The following is a 25,613-nucleotide window of genomic DNA, read 5'->3' as shown; positions in this document are numbered from 1 at the left end:
ATTCACCGTTTAATTATTTTGCAGATTTCTCGCTGAAAGCCAAAGACCTGCTGAAGGCTCTACATTCTTTCACTCCATCCTACTTGCATGATACACATCTCGTGAAGCCGCGAGGTCTTGGTTGGGATTATGTTGGAGGTCTGGGACTTGTAAAAGAAGCTCTCTCCAACACTATTTTACTTCCTGCAAAGGTACAATTTGAACATTGCATGCTATAACCGCTTCTGATCCATCAGCTAACAACTATAGTCGCATATCAGTCTTTATTTAGTCTTGTCGATGTTAGCTGATAAATGAGAAAACAGGACAATCAGATTCATATTGTTATCTCCGCCACCGAAGGTGGATGGAGGTTATGTTTTCACGTCTGTCTGTCTGTCTCTGTTTCGAAGATTTTCCATCAAGTATAATGGTTGGTCTTGTTTGTTATTCTGTCTGTCTGTCTGTCTGTCTACCTGTCTCAGTGTCTGTCTGTCTGTCTGTCTTGTCTGTCTGTCTTGTCTGTCTGTGTTTGTCTGTCTGTATGTCAGTCGCCTACAGGTCACAACTTTCAACCGATCTTCACGAAACTTCACCAAATGGTAGAGTTGGTCATAAGCAAGAAGCCTATTGTTTTTGGGATCAAAATCTGAATAGGTCAACATAGGCCAAAGGTCACCAACTTTGTCAAATTTCTGAAATCATCAATTTTCATCCGATTGACTTTAAATTTGAAGAGGATTTACATATCTGGTCACTGAATTCAACCACCAATTCTATTTTAGGTCAACATAGGCCAAAAGGTCAACATAGGCCAAGTTTCTAAAATCCTCAATTTTCATCCAATTAACTTGAAATTTGAAGAGGGCTTGCATATCTGGTCACTGAATTCAACCACCAATTCTATTTTAGGTCAACATAGGCCAAAAGGTCAACATATGCTGAGTTTCTAAAATCCTCAATTTTCATCCAATTAACTTGAAATTTGAAGAGAATTTGCATATCTGGTCATTAAATTCATATCTGGTGGTCAACATAGGCCAAAAGGTCAACATATTCCAAATTTCTAAAATCCGCAATTTTCATCTGATTGACTTGAAATTTTAAGAGGATTTGCATATCTGGTCACTATGTTGTGTATGGTCACTATGTTACCACTGATTATTTTTGAGGTCATCATAGGCCAACAACTTATTTAGAGGATTTCACAAGTATTGTGTGATGCATGGGCTAGCGGCTAGGGTGCCAGCTTAGGATCCTAGGATCCTGGGTTCGAATCCCGGTCGATCGCTGAATTAACGCCAGGGGGGTTGACTCAGCCTGTTCATCCTTCCGAGGTCGGCTAATTGAGTACCAGTTCACTGGTAATTCCCTGCTTGTCGTAAAAGGCGACAAAAAGGGTTGGCGGCAGGAAGGGCATCCGGCCGTAAAACATTGCTTCAAAAAGGGGACCAAAAAAAAAACAACAACAACCACGGTCCCCGAAAAAGGGCAACCCCCGCTTTGTGGGGAAAAATGGCCTCTAAAGGTGTTTTTTTTTTTTTTTTTGTGTGATGCATGACGTATTTCTTATTTGTCTTTCTGTTTGTGAACAAGATATCTCAAAACGTTGTGGATAAATTAGGATGCATTTTGGTGGAGAATATTGGGTATGTGACAAGGACAAAATTATTACGTTTAGGTGAAGATTTGGATTCGGATCTGGATATCAGAATTATTTGAGTGATTCTTCACCATTGAGAGATATAGGGTCAAAAACGATATAGTGTGTTCAAAAAGTATCCGACCTTTGTTCATAAAAAATACTCGTATCCAGATACAACAAACTTACACTAATCTCCTTCAAAGTAGTCCCCTTGGGCTGCCACACACTTCTCCCAACGGTTCTGCCACTGTCGGAAGCAGCGCTGGAACGCCTCTTTTGGGATGGCGCGCAGCTGGTCCGTCGCATTCCGCATGATGTCTTCTCTGGACTGAAATCTGGTCCCTTTCAGGGGCATTTTCAGCTTGGAGAAAAGCCAGAAATCACACGAAGCCATGTCGGGAGAGTAGGGAGCCTGACGAAGCACAGGTGTGTTGTGTTTGGCCAAGAAACTCTGTATCAAATGTGAAGAATGGGCGGGTGCGTTATCGTGATGGAGCTGCCAATTGCCCGCTGCCCACAGGTCCGGCCGTTTGCGTCGCACAGCGTCACGAAGGCGACGCAGAACCTCTTGGTAATACTCCTTGGTGATGGTTGTGCCGTGTGGTGCGTACTCGTGATGAACCACGCCACTGGAGTCGAAGAAGACGGTCAGCATGACTTTGACATTGCTGCGGACCTGCCTTGCTTTTTTTGGCCTCGGGGATGTTGGATGCTTCCATTGTGATGACTGCAACTTGGTTTCTGGGTCGTACCCATAAACCCAGGACTCATCGCCAGTGATCACTGTGTTGAGGAAGCTGGGATCGCTGTTCACAGTCTCCAGCATGTCCTGTGCGATCTCCAAACGGAGTTGCTTCTGCTCAATCGTTAGCAGCTTTGGTACGAACTTCGCTGAGATTCTCCTGAAGCCCAAATCCTCCTTCATAATGGAATGAACGGATCCAATGCTGATGCCCACCTCGTCTGCAAGTTCTCTGATCGTGATTCGACGATCCTGCATCACCAGGGTCCTCAATTGGTCAATGACGATCTCATTTCGGGATGTTGAGGGCCTACCCGAACGTGCTTCACTCTCCACTGATGTGCGGCCATCTTTGAAGCGGTTGTACCACTCCTTTATCTGTGTGGTGCTCATTGCTTCGTCCCAGAAGGCCTGTTGAATCTTGCGGATCGTTTCCACTTGGGAATCGCCAAGCTTTACACAAAATCTGATGCAGTAGCGTTGTTCAAGTTTTTCCGTCATTTTGTCAAAAACGAAAATCCGACGGCGCTCACTTACACTTCCTCACTCATCGGCGGTCTGCCGTCGAATGACAGCTTCTGCAGGTGGGAAAAAATTCACGCGTGCGCATTAGGATCGCCTACATACGTGCACCAATCAACGCCTCCCCAGCTTCATTTGTTTACGCACGACAAATTAAGGTCGCATACTTTTTGAACACACCTCGTATAGCACAATATCTCAAAAAGTTATGGACGGATTCGGACGAAATTTGGCTGTATGTGGTGGTTAGGTGACAAGAACAAGTTTTAAATTTTGGTTCAGGTCCTAATCCAGATCCCGCCTATCAGTGGGATACAAAACGTAAACTGTTTAGCCTGGTGGAAGAATGTGCTCTACCGAGTACCGTTCTTGTTTGAGCTGTTTTCTATTATTTTATCTTTCATTTCACTGTAATCTTTGAACCATTATGAGGAAACTTTGTTTTGTAGATACGGAATAACTAGTACATATTTGGTTGAGTTTAATTATTTGAATAGGTTCTTGTTTGAATTAACCTTTCTTGGTTTCAAAGTTTCCAGTTCTGAGTGCACGGCTCCCAGTTCGACAGCCGGCTGGGGTCTTACTTTATGGACCTCCTGGAACTGGGAAGACCCTATTGGCCCAGGCGACTGCAACAGAGAGTGGCTTGCATTGCATCATTGTCAAGGTGAGCTGCTCCATCTTTGCTGATAATGGGGTTTTTTGTTCACTCTGAAGATTTGTGTACACAATTGATGATACTTTACTAAATCATGTTTTGAAGCAGAGCTATTTATAATAATATTGTGATGGTTGTTGCCTCTGGATAACTCCAAAGGACAGCAAGTCTTTAAGAGACCACGATCACTGCCCGTACCATGAATCTCAAGATGGCTTCCATTAGCATGTCCTGTTACTGTCACCAGTGAGGTTAACGCTGCAATTGGGCAGTCATGCCAGCAGCTACGTAACCAATCTTAATTAATTCGCTTAAAGTGGAACCAAGGTTTTCCATCAAGTATATTGGTTGGTCTTGTGCGTTATTCTGTCTGTCTGTCTGTCTGTCTGCTTGCTGTGATCTATAATCCAATTAGTCTTGTCAATTAACCCCCAGTTGCCGTATGCCTCCATCAGAATGGACAGGAGAAGTCAGGACTTGGATTCCTTCTGAGATTTATTCAAGCAAAACACATACTGTATTTACAAGGCAAAATACATTCACCTCGTCCTCTATGCGTCATTCGTGCCATTGGACGCCATAGTCAGTCAATTATCACCTCTACAAACTAGAGAGTTCATAGAACGCGATACCCTGCACAGCTTTCAAGAATAATACTTCAATTTCAATGAAACAATGATTTTAAAGATGCTTTAAAAAATCCGTAAGTTTAGCACTACTGAAGTAGTCTTGTATACATCACTTTTCTATCCTCGTTAACCCCCACCACAATCCCTCCTCCTTCCAAAGTTCTCTCCCGAGAATTTCCTTCTGTATCCATCTTCTCCACCCCATGCATCCTGTCCTGCCCCTCATTCCTCCCCACACCTATTGTTTGTCCAAGTCTACCTCTATCTTGGCCTTCCACTCTACTATTGGTGTTTCCCCCTCTCTCTCAACTGTTCCTTTTGCCCTGTTGTGTCCCGATCCGTTCAGTGTACAAGTACCAGCTCTCCCACAAGCCTCGACTACGTATACAAAAAAAATCGCCCTCATGCACTGTAATAATACAACGTTGAGTTCAGGAAATGGAGGCCTTATTGATCACCATCGAACGCAACGTCAATTGGCATGTTCTTCACCCTGACATTCTCACATGCCGCATTCTTTCATGCTATGTGTCAATATATAGCATCGATCTTGGAAGTATTATGAAGGTGATTTGTGTTCTACAGTATTCAAGTATATAATTAAATTTAAATAAAGGTTTAAAGAGGTTTAAAGGAGTATAAATAAATTAATCCTGGGTTTTACCACCATTTTACCAAGCGTCTATTACATCACCCTATCTAACATGTTACATTAGTTTTTCATGCCTGTTGTTGGTGTACTTTATAGCATCTTTAAAACCAGTAAATTTCCTGTTTGGAATGATTTTCAATTTTGTTTCACTGCCAGATAGGCAAAGTAAAAAAATAAAAATAAAATCGCACCCATGTTCAAAGGAAGTGGTTTCGTTTGGCATTTTAAATATGAAATAGGCAAAGCCGAGAAACGAACGAAACCCTTTAAAATTATCCTTTACAACCCCTTAGAATCACCCTTTACAATTACCCTTTAGAACACTTGAGAACAACCCTTTAGAACACTTTAGAACGACCCTTTAGAACCTTTATAGCCCATTAGAATTGCCCATTATAATTACCCATTAGAATGACCCGAGAATTACCCTTTAGAATTACCCTTTAGAATCCATTAGAATTACCCTTTAGAACTCTCTAGAATTATCCTTTAGAACCGCTTAGAATTACCCTTTAGAATTACCCTTGAGAACCCATTAGAATGACCCTTTAGAACTCTCTAGAATTACCCTTTAGAACTGCTTAGAATTACCCTTTAGAACCCTTTAGAATTAAATATAGTGGGTGAGAAAGGTCCTTCTTCAATTCGTGATAGACAGATGGAAGGAAGGACATAGCCAAATATTGATAAATAACAAATTAAACTCCCACACTCTCTTCAATCCCACTCCTCCCTCCAGGTCTTTAAAACAGCTGTTCACCACCATCTCTTGTCTTCCCCCACCCAAAACCTTGATCTTTTCTACCCCTGTTAAAACACCCCAAATCCACCTCTTTCAATCTCCAACTTCTTTCCTGAAATTCCCAGTTGTGTCAATTTGTTTTATACCGTGTACCCCCTTCCCTCACCCCCCCCCCCCCCCGCTCTCCTCCCCCAGCCCGCTCCCTTCCACAGATCTACCGACGTCCCTGTTCTCTGCTGTTGTTGTGCTTGTATGCTTCCCTCTCTCTCTCCCTCTTGTTTCCTGCTCACTTTATTTATTGTATGTTTTATGGGTCTGTGCCTGTTCTCGTGTGTAATGTGTTAGCTCTTACACGAGCCTTGCCTCTGTATACAAAAAAATTTTTCTTGAAGCAGCTTCACCGCTTAAAAATTATCGCACTCCTCTCTGCGGTTGTGCGGTCGGGACGAATTCAGAGCCAAAGTATTGCATTGTAAAACGTATACTCGTCTTCCTATTCATGTTCCGAATGGTGTTCGAAATATAACATTCGATTTAAATAAGTTGATCCTCGATCAAAAACTGATCAGACAGACAGATGGACCGGCATGAAGCAATTGCTTCATGTCCGTCCAGTGGCTTTCCTAAAGCACAGGCTCACACTGTTAGAAAACTCTGCTTTTCACTCTGTGTGCGCGGAGTAATAAACATGATGATAAAATTATGCATTGCAATTATTATTTAGACGTAATGAATGTCATTGTATCTGTATGCACTCCATCATACAGGTACAATGTATGATTAATAATTTGATGTACTGCACAATAAACCTCAATATTAAAAGAATGCGAGAACGAATGCTTCACTGGGGAGCGGTAAAGTGACTTTCAGGCCACCCTGTACAATTGCTATGTTGTTACATAAATCTGCATAGGAACTTTTGGAAGGGGCTACACTTTTTTCTGTTGTGATATTGCTAATTTTGGAACATGTAAAAGTGTCAGACCGTACTGGGACTGAAAACGTGATCAAATTGTTGGTAGCATTTTATTAAATATTGCATTGTAGTCATATTTTATCATATCTATTGCTTTTCCAAAGGGACCAGAGCTCCTGAATAAATACATTGGTGCAAGTGAGCAAGCCGTGAGGGATGTCTTTTCAAGGTGAGTGTGATAACTGATAACTGCATTGTAACTCCATCAGGATGAGCATGTTGTTTGTCCCTGAAAGATGTTTCACACTGATCTGGCCTTTCCTAGAGCACAGGCTGCACGTCCGTGCCTGTTGCTGTTTGATGAGTTTGAGGCCCTGGCACCTCGGCGTGGCCACGACAACACTGGCGTGACCGATCGTGTTGTCAATCAGCTTCTTACTCAGCTTGATGGAGTTGAGGCCCTCGAAGGTAAAATCATCACTTTGAGATGGAGCAATAATTTAGTAATCTTTACATTGTCTAAGCATTTCTGAACATCCACCTTTAAAATGCTCGAGAAATGCAACCTAAAAACATTCTCTGGTCTTTCTTGATAACTAGGCAGTTAGCTATCCCAATAAATCGTTCAATTTAGCCAACTTTTTCACATGAGAACATAAAGTTTGGAGTTATCTGCCATGAAAGATCACAAGGTGCTGACGTTTCAGGTTTTACCTTTCATCAGAGTGGGGTCCGATGAAAGGCAAAGCCCGAGAAATCGGCTCCTTGTGATCCTTTACGGTGGATAATTCTAACCTTTTTATTCTGATGTCATATTCTCTTGTTCCAACAAAGTAGACTGCCAATTTTGTGCTGGAATTAGCAACTACATTTTCACAACTTTGTAGCTTATTGGAATTGGAATTCTAGATAAGGTATTGTCATCATGCACCGTCCGTCCGTCCTTCCGGTCCATCCATCTGTTACCTATTTCGACTTTTCCGGCCAAACCTCTGGGCAGACTTGGCTCAAAATTTGCAGTAAGGTTCGACTCCTGACGGGTAACGGAGATTGAAAAGCTCATTCCAGTCACCTGACTTTAAGTAGGTCAAAATGGCAGACTTATTAAATTCCTTCAAAAATATTGTTACGGGTGATGGGACCAGAGTCCCAAACATCACTCCCGACTAAGTGTGTTATAGGGTGACTAAAGTCAGCAACCCTAGGTCCTATCCCCTAGCCTGCCGAGCCGAGGCTTGCAAGCTGACCGAGCGGTTGTTGGAAGCTTGAACTTTTAGCTTAGTGCAAGGAGTTTAAACTGCCACAATGGCGGCTCAGGGGAGCTTGCAACCCGATCCGAAAAATGTCAATCAAACAAAATGAAATACAAACAAACAAAATAGAAATTTACTTTAAAGAATGCAAAACTATACAAAAAGCAAGTCATATAACGATAAGTATAAATATGATAACGGACTTAATTAATTAATAATGACAGACTGAAACAATTAACACATGCCGCATACATCCGATACGAAAGGCTGACACAACATCACACACACGAACCCTCTATCTAACCCTGACGTTCTATCTTTCCCTTAACCAAAGGGAAGGGAAGCAAATTAATAAAACAATATTTGCAGGGAATTTAAATAAAACGGGATATGAGGATGAGAATGGAATGGGGTTCAGGCCTGTTTGAAGAGCAGTTTTATCGACGCTCGTAAGAGCAGGGCTTGGCGGGAACAAGCGTGAATGGACCAGTCATCATGCTTTGCAATTCCTTTTATTTCTCCTTTGATCCTTTTCCTTTCCTCAACCTCCTTCATGCAACACAGCAAATCCCTCAGCTCAGGAAGTTCATCGAGGTCGACTCCTTCATGTCGCACTCGCCAAGGCCGATCACAGCATGAAACATATTTCGTTTTCCACAGACACCCAAGAAGTGCCTTTTTCCACAGAATATGCTCTTTTCCTTTTTGTCCACCTCCTTCATGCACAATTAATCCTTCAGAAAGTTTGTAGAGATCGGGTCTCTCACACCAACACACTCACTAGAGCCGTTCACGCTATGAGCAAGCATTCGTTTTTACCGTGCTGCCAAGAGATGCTCTTCTTCTTCTTCCTACCCTTCTCCCGCACTTTCTTCCTTCAAAGAAAAAGGGTTGAATCGTTTCCAAAGCTGTTTCGTGCAACACCATCAACAGTCAAAATCACGTGGCGTAAAGGGAGTGGATATGGGGTAAACTTTAAGAAAAAAGGAAAATAAATACGAAAAGGTCCTATTTGGGGATCCACAGCTGAACTGGCATTTGAGTTGAGTTACAGCATTAGGCCAGGGTAGGGATGTTAAGTTGTGGACGGCATGCCAATCATGTGACCGGAAGTGTACCAAAATGGCGGACTTAGTCAATCTTTTGGAAAATCACGTAAATTCCTTCAAACATCTTCTCCAGACCCACCAGTCAGAATACTACCAAATTTCGGTTACAACATTAGGCCAGGGCCTAGATAAGCTACAGGTCCAGTGGTCCTTATTTTTCACACACATCTTTGCTCTTACCTGCAGATCATGCTGGTAATTAATATAAAGAAAAATATTCTGCTTCTTTTATTTCTTCCTGTCTTACATATCCTATGCCTTTCAGTGCTTTGCTTATCATCACTATTGTGGCATTTTAAAGTTTTGTTTGTGGTGAACTTCAAGCATTGCCACTAGTCCTTGATCGTCACTTATTCCTAGCTTCATCGCTCCAAAGTAACTGTTCAACTCAGCACACACCCATTGCATACAAGACCACCTGTTCTTTGTGCCTCGTGCTGTTTGGTTAGTTCAAAACGCAAAACAAGACTTGAAAAGACCCTTCCAATGTCCTTTTTCCCAAAAGTGCACTGGGTAAGATGTTCTATGTTTCCTTCTGCTAGGCCTTTGCTATCGATGTTTTTTTTTTAGTCAGTGTGATTGGATGCAGTATGCCAATGAGTGGAGCACACATGTCTATTTATGATGCTTACAATTATTGGTCCATACATTGGAAAGAAAGGAATGTGTGTCTGTGTGTAATTCTTTTTCCTGTGTCATCTGCAGTTGTTTTTGTTTTTTGGTGTGATTCCTCAAATGTGGAAATGATTTTTAGGACCTATCTAGCTGTCCTGTGTCATTGAGACAAGTTGAGACTTGTATTTTCAAGTGTGACAATGTCATGCCTCATTATAAACACAATATTGTGTACATTTATTAACTTGACTAGATCGGCGACTTAACCATTTTTATTTTTTAGATGATAACACATGCATGTTTACATCTCGGTGTGTTTGCAAGCAGGTGTGTTTGTACTGGCAGCCACGAGTCGACCGGACCTGATTGATCCTGCATTGTTGCGTCCTGGTCGTTTCGACCAGGCCTTGTACTGCCCTATCCCTAATAAGGTGAGCTGCCATTGCAAACATGGTTCAACCATTGTTCGACCACCCTGAATTTCTAATTATATTTGATGCCATTGTGAATGAATTTTGAATTCAAATACAATATTTATCCATTTTTATTTCAGAACTAGCAAAGGTGCCTGGCCATGCCGGGCAATGCAGGGTCGCTTTTTTATGATGGGAATATTGAGGAAGGGGAATGGGAGGGAGAGGGGAAGGGGAAGCGGGAGGATGGGTGTAAGGGAGGGGGGAACAGGAAGTAGCAGGAGGACGGTAAGGATGGGAGGGAACAGGAGGGGAGTAAGCGGGGATCACGGGAGGGGGAGAAGGGATCAAGAGGAGGGGTGAGCGGGGGACAGCAGGAGAGAGCAGGGGGACAGGGAGGGGGAAGAGGAGGAGGGTGCAGGAGGACAGTAAGGGTAAGGGGGGAACAGGCAGGGATTGAGCAGGGATTATGGTGTTTTCAGAGCCGCGAGGCTCTATATACGCCACCCGCCCAGACATAACAGCAGTGAATGAAGGAGCCTTTAGATAGCCTTAATACTATATGGATTTCCTGCTCTCTTTTTAAAATCTCAAAACAGCCTTGCAGAGTTGGGAATGCTTCTGCTTCATATGTGCGAAAATAGACGGCAGGTCCTACCCACCCATCTCCACTTTTTTAATACTTTGAAATATACTCAATCTGGGTCCATCATATAGAGGGAATTTGAAAAACATGGTTCAAATCTTCAGGTTTCCTACAAGTATCACATGTTCCAGTAGAGTGACACTCTCTCCTATGGAGGTATGAATTAAGACTGCAGAGCAGAAGGAGGGATGACAGCATTTCTTAAATAAATAAATAAATAAATAAATACGATTAGTTATAAGAATAGCTGATTTCTTAAAATGTTAAGATTTCACTCTTGATTTGGCACTTATTTATTTGTTATAGTTCTATATAACATAGTATAGGCACTATGTTATAGTTCTTGTTGGTGGATGATTTTTGAAAGCCATTGGTCGGACAGCTGTTGGACCCCACCCCCATTTGTGGCTTGACTCCAATCACCATGGCCATGGCACCCAGACAAATAATATGGCCTCCATCCTAGTTTTCTAGTGGACCTAAGACATCAGGTGTGTAAGCCTTTGCTGATTACATACTGCCCAGGTTTGTTGCGTCAGATTTCCATTGTCTTTGGTTATTCGAGTGTTGTTCACGATGAGGTAGCTTGAAAAATTGAATCAATGTCGAATAAAAATTATTAGCAAGTTTTAATCAAGTCTGTCAGCACGCATGGTATGCTGCTCCCTAAAAAATAGCATTACATAATTTTTGAACAGCCCCATATTAGTGTTAAACAATCCATGACTGTGTGACAAATCGGCTCGTTCTGAAATAACTGAGGTGGAGGCTGTCATGGGTGAGATTTGTCAAGTTAATCTTTCAATAGCGCATTAAATGTGTGTTTCCCAATCACAAGAGTGTTTCAAATGCGCATTTCTCAATCGGCCCGTTACTTGAATTGGTCGCAGATTGTGACCACCGTGCGGTCATTCTTGTTTCTCTTTGTGACCCTGCCAGGTAGAGAGGCTGGAGATCCTGCACATACTGATTCGGTCACTGACACTGTCCAAGGACGTGAAGCTTGAGGAGCTGGCAGAGCGAACTGATGGGTTCACAGGAGCAGACCTTAAGGCCTTGCTCTACAATGCTCAACTCGTTGCCTGGCAGAGATTACACAGCAGTTGGAGAAGCAATGTAAACAAGGTTCAGTTTGTGGAAATGTTTTTCTTATTGGTCACTAGGATAGCTGAATGAGAGAACTCAATTTCTTAGGTTTTCATTTCCCTGTATTTGAAAAAGAAAATAGAAACAAACGTTTTTATTGAATGTTACAATGTTCTACACCCTGTTTGTTTTGTTATACATGTACGTGTGAGTGAATGAGACATTGTGATGTGTTTTGTAAATTTCGTATGACAGTGTTGTCTCTTATCTGGATTACTTTTACATTGGCCTTTACATATGGCAGTGTGTTTTACATTGGTCACCCAATAATCACTGAAAACCTATTTTGCCTAAGAATTGCCCTGTGATCAGCGATAAACAGTGAATTGGGAATGCTCTTCTCTTTGAGTGACTCGTCGATGTATAAAGCCAATGGTCATGTCCACATTTCTTTTTACAATATCCACACGATTTCTGTACATTAGACAACCCCATTCCCACCCCAAACCTTCTGAGTCAGGATGTTAGATGGTTTATTGGAATATTAAATATGCAGCAAAATGTTTGAAATTTTGCCCGTAAAATTATTGGGGTTTACGCTCATATCGCCGTAGAGTACATCATGAAAGTGTTTTTGTTTTTTCTTGAATAACCACCTGGGATTCAAATGGATACATCACTCCAATGTGTGGCTGGCTTTAGATTGAGGTTGACCACTTTAACCTGTTTGAGCTCCAATCCCAAAACTGCTTTTTACTGACATTGTGAGTCCCACAAATTGCCTTAGGTTGTGCCAGCCTTAGGTTAGCTGCACTTTTTAAAATTGTTGAATTAGCCATAGTACAACATTTGTTTGCATTTTATACTTGATTATAATCAGTATGCCTAATTATATTATCAGTATACCTACTTATATCATTTACGAAATTATCCGCCTTATTTTCGTTCACTTTGTTTTTGTGGGGCAGGACCGTGTTGATGAACGACCTGTTATGAACCTGCCACGCCAGCCTGGCACTCAGTTTTTGCACATGCCCTCTCTCCAAGCTGGGTTTTCTTCACCATCTGCTGATAGGATGCAGGAGCTGAACATGGAATTGTGCAGACTCGGAGTTGATACTTCACTTGATTTGGTAGATCAAGATGTGTGATTTTAGAAAACATCATTTTATTTACATAGATGTATTCTCGAAAATTATCTTGCTTGTGTTTCAGAAGGTGGAACGGAGCCCTCCCAGGTCTCCATGTATCCACCTTTGTGTATATGAGTGTGTGCACATGCATGCATGTGTGCGTATGTGTGTGTACGCATGCAAGTTGTTTTTGCCTGCTATCCCCACACGTGAGTGGGCCTCAGGAGATGAAACGGAGAACTACCAAGTCTCAAAGTATCCACCTCCATTTGTGTGTGTGTGTGTGTGTGTGTGTGTGTGTGTGTGTTTATGAGTGTGTGCACATGCATGCATGTGTGCGTATGTGTGTGTACGCATGCAAGTTGTTTTTGCCTGCTATCCCGACACGTGAGTGGGCCTCAGGAGATGAAACGGAGAACTACCGAGTCTCAAAGTATCCACCTCCAATAGTGTGTGTGTGTGTGTTTGTGTGTACAATATATATTTCTTTAAAATACTAATTCTATCCCCTCCTTTAAGGCTAATGTTATCCCTTCCCCTTACTAAATGCTTTTCCATATGGCTAATGCCCTGTGCCCTCGTGTGTGTGTGTGTGTGTGTGTGTGTGTGTGTGTGTGTGTGTGTGTGTGTGTGTGTGTGTGTGTGTGTGTGTGTGTGTGTGTGTGTGTGTGTGTGTGTGTCTTACAATTAATCACTCAATGAGGTAAATGCCTATACCCGTACCTTCTGTAGAGCTGAGACCATACGGTTACCGAAAAAAAAGTTTTTTTTTATTCATCCATATATGCGTAGAATGAATGAATGAATGATCGTTTTAAGGCCATTTTCCCCGCTAGAGCAGGGGTTAGCCTTGCGGGCCCCATGACAATCATGGTTCCCTGTTTGAGGCAATGTTTTTATGGCCGGATGCCCTTCCTGACGCCAACCCTTGGTCGCCTCTTACGATGCGCAGGGATATGGTGTACCTATTCTAAATCGGGGTACACACCGTGATCATTCATCCCAGCAAGCTGGTACTCAATTTGCCGACCTCGGAAGGATGACAGGCTGAGTCAACCCCCCTGGCGTTAATTCAGCGATCGATCGGGATTCGAACCCAGGCACCTAGGATCCCAAGCCGGCACCCTAACCGCTAAGCCAACACCAGGCTTTCATATATGCGTAGATACGCTAAGACATCCATATATGCGTAGATAATTAGAAATAGAAATACTTTTATACTGAAAAATATTATGCTTTGCCTTTTGTGAATCTCAGTCCGAGAACGTTTTGAAGGTCCCTCGTAAACAGGAACAGGACCATCTTGGTTCAATATGTAACACTAGCAGGAGTGTCTGGCGTTGCTGGGGAGGGGGAGGGAGGCAAGGGAGGGAGGGGTGAGGAAGGGAGTGGGGGGATGGAAGGGGGAGGAAAAGGAGAGGTGAGGGGAGAGGTAGGGGATAGATATACTACATATACATCACCATATCCCTGCGCATTTACGCCCCTCTCCCGGTCACCACACCCCTGAGTGAGGCCGCGGCCACATAGCCTATGTTACCCCCCAGACAGAGTTGTATTTGTATTTGTACCACGAGTAAGGTATAGAAGTATTTATAGCTGGAGTACCCGGCGTTGTTCAAGCGAAAAATAAACATTAACATATTTGAAATTAGGGCAAATATAATGGAAAAGCAATTACGTCCAAATCAGAATCCATCACAAATGTCAACCTTTAGCCGTATTACCTTTCAGGCGAACATAATGCTGCTCATGTTTCAATCTGGTGGTTTCATTCCTTGTGGTTTCTGCCCTTCTTTGCTTGATCATGTTTGACTTGGACCTTTGATCTTGCTACAGAATGTTGAAGATGCGAATGGGGAAGATCTCCACCTGGATATCTCACAAGAACACCTGCTTGATGCTCTTTGTAACACGCAACCCTCTATCACCGACAATGGTGTTAGAAGCTGGACCACCGTGTAAGTACTTCAGATGGTTGATAAACACAGAAGGTTCGGAGTTAAAAAGATAAAAATATTACAATAGGGAGATTAAACGGGAAGGTGAATGTATTGAACAAGAAAGGCAGACGACTACACAAATTGAACTAACAGCATCAGGAAGTGTAACAGGTTTCAAAGTTTAATACAGCATGGCCAAACAACAAAAAAAATCACATACTAATTAGGCATGATCACGGGGCAGTGGAGAATGCATGGAGAGCGTGTGTGTGTGTGTGTGTGTGTGTGTGTGTGTGTGTGTGTGTGTGTGTGTTTGTGTGTGTCGTTGGTTTTTATCCCCATAATTCGGGTTTCAGAAGGTGGAACGGAGTTCTCCCAGGCCTCAAAGTATCCACCTTCGTTTTGGTGAAGTATCACGATTCATGGACCAAGTTGTGTTATTCTTCGAGTTTAGTTCCGAAGTCTCTTTTCAGGATCGTCACTGATCCCCGTACAGCCTCCGACTGTAGTTCGTTTGTGGGAATGTTCCCAGGGAGTTCTTTTAAGATATTTATAAGGTTCTTATTTATCATTCCTGTTGCCCAAATGATCACTGGTCCGATTTCAGTGTTCTTCAGCTTCCAAGATCTTTTCACTTTAGTCTTGCAATCTTGATATTTGGTTATTTTCTTGATTTATGTGTTATATAGTCCAAAATCGCTGGGTACTGAAACCTCAATTAGCAATGCCTTATTTTCCTTCTTGTATCTGAGTAGTGTTATCTGAGCTGTCCAGTTGCAGTGCTTTGCTTTCTATGTTCACGCTGGTTAGGATCATCAGGTCATACGTGAGCATTATGTCCTTGTTTTCAGTGATTGCTTTTGGTTCATATTTCCATGCGTTTTCTGGAACTGGGATATTGAAATTTCTGCAGATGTGCCAGTGGATTACTCTACAAACCTTGTTGTGCCTTTGGGTGTACAGCTGTTCTGACATGGGCTTTTTACATCCCGATAGGAGATTTTTACATCCCTTTTTACATCCTGCTTCTATCTTTCTAATTATACCCCTATCCGATTGACTCAGTTCTGCCATCTTCTTAACCCTCTGGAGTCTACTATATTTGAATTTGAATGCGGTTAGAGCCGATAAATTCGGCTTGTAGACTCCAGAGGGTTAAAGCCTTGGTATAGTGTTCTTGGTATGAATTTAATCTTGTTCAAACATCACTGGTAAATGTGTTGGCCTTTCCATGTTTCCATTTGGGTTGGCCTGTTACGCTAGGACTTTTCAGTTCTACGTGACATGTGCGTCATATGTACCATACTTGCTCAGCTCGCCAAAAGTGACCTTATTTCATATTTTTATTTTTATTTGATGAATAATTGAAAATCTTGTGACATTGACCTTCCTCATGTGAAAATGATTTTGCATAGCATATTTGGGGAAAATCCACTTGTGCAGTCCAAGCTAGGAGATTTAGGAGCTAGGAGCTAGGAGCTAGGAGTCCCCGTCAAGCATTTTAATATTATAGATGTTACGAAGGGTCTCATGGCTTTTCTATATCCCCCGCTCATCCCCTCCCCTCCCCCCAACTCTTCTTCCCTCCCCTTCAACTCCCATCATTCCTCTTATCCATTAAATAAATCACTAATGTATCCCCCCGTATTCTCAGGAGGTAGTCCCAACAGACATGCATTTATGTTCTATAAAGTTATTGATGTAACTTGACCAGGGTAAACACATAAGAGTGGAAATTTAACCATATTTTGTCATATGGTATGTTCTCTGTGGATTTATTTTGAGCTCAATAAGGGGAAAAGGAAGAAACACCTGCGCAGTTTTTCAGTCTTGGTCCAATTGTATATTCGACCATAATTGAAAATTTCACAATGTTTGTATAAGAAGTCTAACGAGATTGTTGTGTTTCTCTTTTATTTTTATATTATTTTCAGGTGTGAAAATTTTAGACACACCAAAGGCATGGGAAAGGCATGGACACCAAAACAAGATCAAAAAGTCACACTGGCTTGACATCTAAATACATGGTTTATCTGAAACAGCATTGCAAAAATTTACTATAATTACATTCTGTAATTCTGTAATTACAAAAAATGTAACATTCTATAATTACAGGCAATACAAGTGATAATTTAAAATATAGTTTTAAATGTAATGTATATTTTACTTACAATAAAGATTTGTGAATTGTGTGTTGTTGCACCGCCATCATTTCACGCATGCATTTTCTTCAAACGTAATCCTGACGTTTCCAATTTCCAAAGCAGAGCTGCAAGGACATCAGAGCATTTTCCCACCTGCTTGAGGATTGAGCAGAAAAATAAAATTGACTGTTACTATGCAGTCTGCTTTTGCTAATTTAAGACCTGCTAATTTGAAGAGGGTCCTATATGGACCATTCTTGCAAATTCTGCTGGACTTTAGGTACATGTGTTTTTTGTTTTTTAAAATTAATATTATGTCGTTAAAGTTTGTACTGGGATTAATTAATACTAGGGCATTGCCCGTACTATATCTATATCTAAAATTATATCCCCCCCCTCTATTTACATGAAATGGTTTGGTCCAAAGCGAACGGCTTCCGGAGTTTGGTAAAGAAATCGCCATCGCGTGCACAAACGCGCAGGAAAGCGAATGAATCGCAAATTCGTTTTTATTAGTTTTAAAACATAGTTTAACGCCAACATAGTTTGCAAACGTGAAATACTATACTAGACTACTATACTATATACTATACTACTACTACTACTATACTATATCTATATCTAAAATTATATCCCCCCCCTCTATTTAAATGAAATGGTTTGGTCCAAAGCGAACGGCTTGCGAGTACGGTGACAATCCCCCCCCTCTATTTACATGCAATGGTTTGGTCCAAAGCGAACGGCTTCCGGAGTTTGGTAAAGAAATCGCCATCGCGTGCACAAACGCGCAGGAAAGCGAATGAATCGCAAATTCGTTTTTATTAGTTGTAAAACATAGTTTAACGCCAACATAGTTTGCAAACGTGAAATAAATGAATACGCTCTCAAATGTGCCATCCGAGGCAGAGTGTGCCCGCCACGTTCGGCACACGCGATCGTTCGCTGCTCTCTGATTGGTTGAATCGTTTTTTGGACATAGCTCGGTAAGTAATTGTCCGATTAATATGAAACCTTGAAAAGGCACATCCTCGGGTCCCCAGCAATATACCTGGCAAGTTAAAAGTATATCGGACCCGTGGTTGTCGAGAAACAGCGGTCACAGACAAACGTACAGACAGAGATTACTGGAATTATAGATAGACTAGGGCATGCCCGTACTATATCTATATCTAAAATTATATCCCCCCCCTCTATTTACATGAAATGGTTTGGTCCAAAGCGAACGGCTTGCGAGTGGTGACAATCCCCCCCCCTCTATTTACATGCAATGGTTTGGTCCAAAGCGAACGGCTTCCGGAGTTTGGTAAAGAAATCGCCATCGCGTGCACAAACGCGCAGGAAAGCGAATGAATCGCAAATTCGTTTTTATTAGTTGTAAAACATAGTTTAACGCCAACATAGTTTGCAAACGTGAAATAAATGAATACGCTCTCAAATGTGCCATCCGAGGCAGAGTGTGCCCGCCACGTTCGGCACACGCGATAGTTCGCTGCTCTCTGATTGGTTGAATCGTTTTTTGGACATAGCTCGGTAAGTAATTGTCCGATTAATATGAAACCTTGAAAAGGCACATCCTCGGGTCCCCAGCAATATACCTGGCAAGTTAAAAGTATATCGGACCCGTGGTTGTCGAGAAACAGCGGTCACAGACAAACGTACAGACAGAGATTACTGGAATTATAGATAGACTAGGGCATTGCCCGTACTATATCTATATCTAAAATTATATCCCCCCCCTCTATTTACATGAAATGGTTTGGTCCAAAGCGAACGGCTTGCGAGTACGGTGACAATCCCCCCCCTCTATTTACATGCAATGGTTTGGTCCAAAGCGAACGGCTTCCGGAGTTTGGTAAAGAAATCGCCATCGCGTGCACAAACGCGCAGGAAAGCGAATGAATCGCAAATTCGGTTTTATTAGTTTTAAAACATAGTTTAACGCCAACATAGTTTGCAAACGTGAAATAAATGAATACGCTGTCAAATGTGCCATCCGAGGCAGAGTGTGTCCTCCACGTTCGGCACACGCGATCGTTCGCTGCTCTCTGATTGGTTGAATCGTTTTTTGGACATAGCTCGGTAAGTAATTGTCCGATTAATATGAAACCTTGAAAAGGCACATCCTCGGGTCCCCAGCAATATACCTGGCAAGTTAAAAGTATATCGGACCCGTGGTTGTCGAGAAACAGCGGTCACAGACAAACAAACGTACAGACGTACAGACGTACAGACAGAGATTACTGGAATTATAGATAGATGTGCCGACGTTTTTTTATTTATCCCTGGAGTTTAGTTTTACCTATCAGATTCAGTGCTTTTGCATTATGTTTTCAGGTTGTCCGTCCGGCTGTCTGTCCGTCTGTCCATGATAGATTTTCCTTTCCGCGATAACTTGAGAATGGCTGAAGGGATCTTAGTCAAACTTGGTGCAGGTATGTATAATGAGGTAAAGATGAACTGCTTAGATTTTTGGGTCATGAAGTCAAAGGTCAGAGGTCATGTTAGGTAAAAACCTGTTACCTTGATAACTTATGAACCAGTGTCGGGATTCTGACCAAATTTGGTAAAGTTATGTTGAATGATGTAAAAAATAACTGATTCGATTTTGGGGTCAAGAGGTCAAAGGTTAAAGTCTGTAACAGGTCTAAAACTTGTGAACGGCTAAAGTTATCTAATTCAACCTTGGTACAGATATGTACAATGATGTAAAGATTAACTGATTCGATTTTGGGGTCAAAGGTCCAAGTCTGTAACAGGTCCAAAACTTGTGAACGGCTAAAGTTATTTAATTCAACCTTGGTACAGATATGTATAATGATGTAAAGATTAACTGATTCGATTTTGGGGTCAAAGGTCCAAGTCTGTAACAGGTCCAAAACTTGTGAACGGCTAAAGTTATCTAATTCAACCTTGGTACAGATATGTATCATGATGTAAAGATTAACTGATTCGATTTTGGGGTCAAGAGGTCAAAGTCTGTAATAGGTCTCTAACTTGAGAATGGCTAAAGGGATCCAATTCAATCTTAGTACAGATATGTATAATGATGTAAAGATTAACTGATTAGATTTTGGGGTCAAGAGGTCAAAGTCTGTAATAGGTCTCTAACTTGAGAATGGCTAAAGGGATCCAATTCAAACTTGGCACAGATATGTATAATGACTTAAAGATTAACTGATTAGATTTTGGGGTCAAGAGGTCAAAGTCTGTAACAGGTCCAAAACTTGTGAACGGCTAAAGTTATCTAATTCAACCTTGGTACAGATATGTATAATGATGTAAAGATTAACTGATTAGATTTTGGGGTCAAGAGGTCAAAGTCTGTAATAGGTCTCTAACTTGAGAACGGCTAAAGGGATCCAATTGAAACTTGGTACAGATATGTATAATGACTTGAAGATTAACTGATTAGATTTTGGGGTCAAGAGGTCAAAGTCTGTAACAGGTCCAAAACTTGTGAACGGCTAAAGTTATCTAATTCAACCTTGGTACAGATATGTATAATGATGTAAAGATTAACTGATTAGATTTTGGGGTCAAGAGGTCAAAGTCTGTAATAGGTCTATGACTTGAGAACGGCTAAAGGGATCTAATTCAAACTTGGTACAGATATGTATAATGATGTGAAGATTACCGTAATTGATTAGATTTTGAGGTCAAAGGTTAAAGTCTGTAATAGGTCTATAACTTGAGAACGGCTAAAGAGATCCAATTCAAACTTGGTACAGGTTTGTATCATGATGTGAAGATTAATTGATTATAATTTGGGGTCGTGAGGTCAAAGGTTAAAGTCTGTAATAGGTCTATAACTTGAGAACCGCTGAAGTGATCTAATTCAAACTTGCTACAGGTACAGTCACGTGAAAAAGTAAGAACACCCCATGTAAAGTTTTGACTTTTTCAACATATTTCAACATACAGCTATTTGATCTTCATTTCAACAATATTGATAGATAAAGGTGATATAATATAACAAATATCATGAAACATTTACATTTTGTAGTCCATTGTATAATTTAAATAAACATAAATGCAAATTTCGCATGTGGAAAAAGTAAGTACACCCCTACATTTATCACTGCTTCAAATACCTAAAATTAGAATTAGGTGCACCAGCTCAAGTGCAAATGATTAGAACATCGTTGGAGAAGATCTTGGAGGAACCTGTCTTATTTAAACCTCAGACATTGAGTTTGGTTTGCTCTTTGTTGTTGAAGTGTGCGGCGTCACCATGCCTGGATGAAAAGAGCTCTCTGAGGCCTTCAGAAAGAAGGTTATAGATGCCTACGAGTCTGGGAAGGGATTGAAAAAGATCTCCAAACAATTTGAAATCAATCATTCGACTGAACGGAAGACCATCTACAAGTGGAGGAGATTCCAAACAACTGCAAACTTGGCCGCTCAGGCCAGGCCGCCCCAGCAAGTTCATCCCGAGAGCAGACCGCAAGATGCTGAAAGAAGTCTCTAAGAACCCCAGAATGTCATCACGGGACCTACACGTAGCTCTTGCCACTGTTGATGTCAAAGTGCACGAGTCTACCATTAGAAAGAGGCTGCACAAATTTGATCTACATGGGAGGTGTGCCAGGAGGAAACCTTTGCTGTCCAGAAAGAACATCAGGGCAAGACGAAAGTTTGCCAATGAATACCTAGGCAAAGACCAGCACTTCTGTAACAATGTGCTCTGAACAGATGAGTCAAAGGTAGAGCTATTTGGCCACAGTACCAGAAGACATGTTTGGCGAAAACCTAAGACAGCATTTGACCACAAGAACCTTACCAACTGAAAAGCATGGTGGTGGAAATATTATGGTTTGGGGCAGCTTTGCTGCATCAGGGCCTGGGCAGCTCACCATCAAATAATCCACTATGAATTCTTCATTGTACCAGAGGGTGCTTGAGGATAATGTGAGGCCATCTGTCGGAAAGTTGAAGCTCAACCGAAGGTGGACCTTGCAACATGACAGTGACCCTAAACATACCAGTAAATCCACCAAGGAATGGCTGAAAAGAAAGAAATGGAGGGTTCTGGAATGGCCAAGTCAAAGCCCGGATCTAAATCCCCTCGAGATGTTGTGGGGGGATTTGAAACGAGCTGTGCATGCAAGAAACCCCTCAAACATCGCACAGCTGAAAGAATTCTGCATGGAGGAGAGGGCAAACATTTCTCCCAGTCGATGTCAGAGACTGGTAGACAGTTATAAGAAACGCCTACTTGAGGTTGTTTCTGTCAAAGGGGGTAATACCACCTATTAGAGCCAAGGGTGTACTTGCTTTTTCGACAGAAGGAAATGGCATCTCTGTTAATTTTTTGTTGAATAAATTATTGCAAAGTCAATGTTTCATTGTTTTTTGTTCAATTAGATCACCTTTATCTATAGATACTGTTTAAATGAAGATCAAATATTGATATGTCCACATATGTTAAAAAGATTTTAAAAAACATTTCATGGGGTGTACTTACTTTTCCACTTTCGAAATTTGCATTTATGTTTATTTAAATTAAAATGTAAAGATTAACAATCATGGGGTGTAAAGATTAACTGATTAGGTTTGGGGTCAAGACGTCAAAGTCTGTAATAGGTCTATAACTTGAGAACGGCTAAAGGGATCCAATTCAAACTTGGCACAGATATGTATAATGATGTAAAGATTAACTGATTAGATTTTGGGGTCAAGAGGTCAAAGTCTGTAATAGGTCTATAACTTGAGAACGGCTAACGGGATCCAATTCAAACTTGGTACAGATATGTATAATGATGTAAAGATTAACTGATTAGATTTTGGGGTCAAGAGGTCAAAGTCTGTAATAGGTCTATTACTTGAGAACGGCTAAAGGGATCCAATTCAAACTTGGCACAGATATGTATAATGATGTAAAGATTAACTGATTAGATTTTGGGGTCAAGAGGTCAAAGTCTGTAATAGGTCTATAACTTGAGAACGGCTAATGGGATCCAATTCAAACTTGGTACAGATATGTATAATGATGTAAAGATTAACTGATTAGATTTTGGGGTCAAGAGGTCAAAGTCTGTAATAGGTCTATTACTTGAGAACGGCTAAAGGGATCTAATTCAACCTTGGTACAGATATGTATAATGATATAAAGATTAACTGATTCGATTTTGGGGTCCCGAGGTCAAAGGCCAATGGTCAGAGGTCATGTCAGGTAAAAATGTGATAACTTGAGAACATCTGAATGGATTTAAATCAAACTTGGTACAGGTATGTATAATGATGTAAACATGAACTGATTAAATTTTGGGGTCAAAGGTCAGAGGTCATGTCAGGTAAAAATGTGACAACTTGAGAACAGCTGTATGGATTTAAAGCAAACTTGGTAGAAGTATTATAATGATGTAATAATGTGGGCGGAGGCATATCGGTCGATGTCGTGACGTCGAAGAGTGTTGTTCTAGTTCTTTTTTTGACTTATTTCATAATTTTCATAATTTCATATGATTATTCACGTTGAATATCTTCATGGGCTAAAATTCATTAAGCTTTTTACTTGTGATTTATGAAGAAAATGTACACTACTCTTATTCTGTTAACTACTCTGTTATTGAGAACAAGCCCTAATTCTATTTGTGGAGGAAGCTTTCGCAGCATGCTCTTTGATCAGGAGAAATGAGTTCCCTGCGTACATAAAGCAAAAAGTGGGGTTGTAGCGGTTACCGCTGGATGCACACAATCGCCTTGCACCGGCCAGAACACGACCAGACGCGCCTCTCCCGGGCATGCCCGGACTCACTGTTCCCGGGCACGCCCGAACCTCCCGGGCACGCCCGGTCTCGTCTTTCCCGGGCATGCCCGCTCTCGCCTTTCCAGGGCTCGCCCAGAGCGTCCGGGCATGCCCGCTATCGCCTTTTCAGGGCTCGCCCAGAGCGTCCGGGCATGCCCGCTATCGCCTTTCCAGGGCTCGCCCAGAGCGTCCGGGCATGCCCGCTATCGCCTTTCCAGGGCTCACCCAGAGCGTCCGGGCATGCCCGCTCTCGCTTTTCCAGTGCTCATCCAGAGCGCCCGGGCACGCCCAGCCTCGACTTGCCAGGCCGCAGCCAAACACGCCCGGGCAGGTCCAGACTCGCCTTTCCAAGGCTCGCCCTTGACACCCGGGCATGCCCGGTATAGCTTTTGCCGGGCAAACTTCCCGACATAAATGTGTATATATATTGCTGCCCGATAAACGGGCTTGTCAGAATACCTGAGCTGTTTTGTTTCAAGAAAGCAACTCGGACGAATTCCGTCTTTGGTCGCGTCAATTCTTTCGACTCGCGTTGGAGCGCAGTTCCTTCATTGGTGACCTACCGACATGGATACGGCAGTGACGCTTAAACTGCCTACCTTCTGGGAGGCTCACGCGGCTGTTTGGTTCGCTCAGGCGGACTCTCAGTTCGCCCTGCGAGGCATCACCGCGGACGACACCCGCTTCCACCATGTTGTGGCGGCGCTCGGTTCCGCCACCGCGGCCCGCGCCTTGAGCCTCCTCGAGCACCCGCCGGCTGCTGACAAATACGACGCGCTGAAGACACTCCTCCTCGACGCTTTAGCCCTCTCACCGGCAGCACGCGCACGGCGCCTGCTTGCTCTGCCCGAGCTCGGCGACACGCGCCCGTCCGAGCGCATGGACTATATGCTCTCGTTTCTTGGTGAGCACTCTCCGGATTTTCTGTTCCGCGAGCTGTTCCTTCGCCCGCTGCCTCACCCGGTACGCCTCGCCCTGGCTGGCACGTTGATCACGGATTCCCGCGCCCTCGCCAGGGAAGCCGATAAGATCTCCTCGGCGGGCCAGCACATCGGCGCGGTTACCTGGAGCCCGCCGCCGTCCGAGGCGACGCCCACGACACCCGAGCGCCCTGCGCGGTTGGAGGCCGAACTGCCGGTGCAACTGGCGGCCGCCACGCCGCACCGCCCGCTTCCGACACGACGGCCGGGGCCTCCACCTGACCGGGCGTGGTGTTATTACCACGCCAGGTTCGGACACAAGGCTCGGACGTGCCGGCCCCCGTGCACTTTCGGCAGGTCGGGAAACGGCCGGGCCGGCGTTCATTCCCAGCCATGAGCGCCGGCCACTCGGGCAACTTGCTGTTTATTCGGGACAAAGCGTCTGGGCGGCGTTTCCTGTGTGACACCGGCGCCCAACTGAGCGTCATACCCGCCTCCGAGCAGGACAGGCGGGACGCCGTTTGCGGCCCCTCTTTGGTCGCTGCTAATGGCTCGGCCATACGCACTTTCGGCCCATGCGTCGTCACCCTCTGCTTCGGCAGCCAGCGTTTTCAATGGACTTTTGTGACCGCCTGCGTCCCCATGGCTTTGCTGGGCGCCGACTTCCTCTGCTCGCACGGGCTGCTGGTCGACGTCAAACGTCGTCGCCGTGTCAACGCCGAGACCTTCAGCTCCCTGGCGTGCACGATGAGCAGCTCCGCGCCGACCGAACTGGCGTGCGCCCTCCCGGCAGCGAACGAGTTCGCTCGCCTGCTCGCGGAATTCCCGGCCCTCACGCGGCCGACGTTTTCGGCCGTCGCGGTGCGGCACGGGATCGAGCACCACATACCCACTACGGGCCCGCCGGTCTACGCCAGGGCCCGCCGCCTTGACCCGGCCAAGCTCGCCGTGGCGAAGGCCAAGTTCGACGCGTTGGAGCACCTCGGCATCGTGCGGCGCTCCGATATCGCGTGGGCCTCGTCACTGCACATCGTGCCAAAGCCGGGGGGTGGATGGCGCCCGTGTAGCGACTACCGCCGTCTCAACGACGCTACCACCCCCGACAGGTACCCGATCCC

The 25,613-nt window shown here is 43.3% G+C and overlaps 1 protein-coding gene and 1 long non-coding RNA gene across 4 annotated transcripts in view; one reads left to right on the top strand and one right to left on the bottom strand.

Moving 5' to 3' along the window:
• Positions 1-16,875, top strand: part of PEX1 (peroxisomal biogenesis factor 1) — an 80,307-nt gene extending 63,432 nt beyond the window's left edge. For 2 of the 3 annotated variants that reach the window (XM_068127068.2, XM_068127084.2), the window contains exons 15-23: positions 25-191; positions 3,421-3,555; positions 6,650-6,714; positions 6,811-6,953; positions 9,790-9,893; positions 11,461-11,646; positions 12,576-12,740; positions 14,580-14,701; positions 16,618-16,875. In XM_068127068.2, coding sequence (XP_067983169.2) covers positions 25-191; positions 3,421-3,555; positions 6,650-6,714; positions 6,811-6,953; positions 9,790-9,893; positions 11,461-11,646; positions 12,576-12,740; positions 14,580-14,701; positions 16,618-16,696 — 1,166 coding nt within the window. In that variant the 3' untranslated portion in view covers positions 16,697-16,875. The remainder of the gene's footprint in view (positions 1-24; positions 192-3,420; positions 3,556-6,649; positions 6,715-6,810; positions 6,954-9,789; positions 9,894-11,460; positions 11,647-12,575; positions 12,741-14,579; positions 14,702-16,617) is intronic. The other variant, XM_068127076.2, reaches the window with a different exon arrangement.
• The window catches only part of LOC144893351 (uncharacterized), a 57,424-nt gene that overhangs the window by 7,789 nt on the left and 24,022 nt on the right, over positions 1-25,613 (bottom strand). Inside the window, exon 2 of the long non-coding RNA XR_013624428.1 lies at positions 16,855-16,952. This is a non-coding gene — a long non-coding RNA (uncharacterized LOC144893351). The remainder of the gene's footprint in view (positions 1-16,854; positions 16,953-25,613) is intronic.

Source organism: Myxine glutinosa, chromosome 1 (genome assembly GCF_964187855.1).
Source record: "Myxine glutinosa chromosome 1, kmMyxGlut1.1, whole genome shotgun sequence".
NCBI classification, from domain to species: Eukaryota; Metazoa; Chordata; class Myxini; order Myxiniformes; family Myxinidae; genus Myxine; species Myxine glutinosa.
This window is presented reverse-complemented; position numbering and strand designations above follow the sequence as displayed.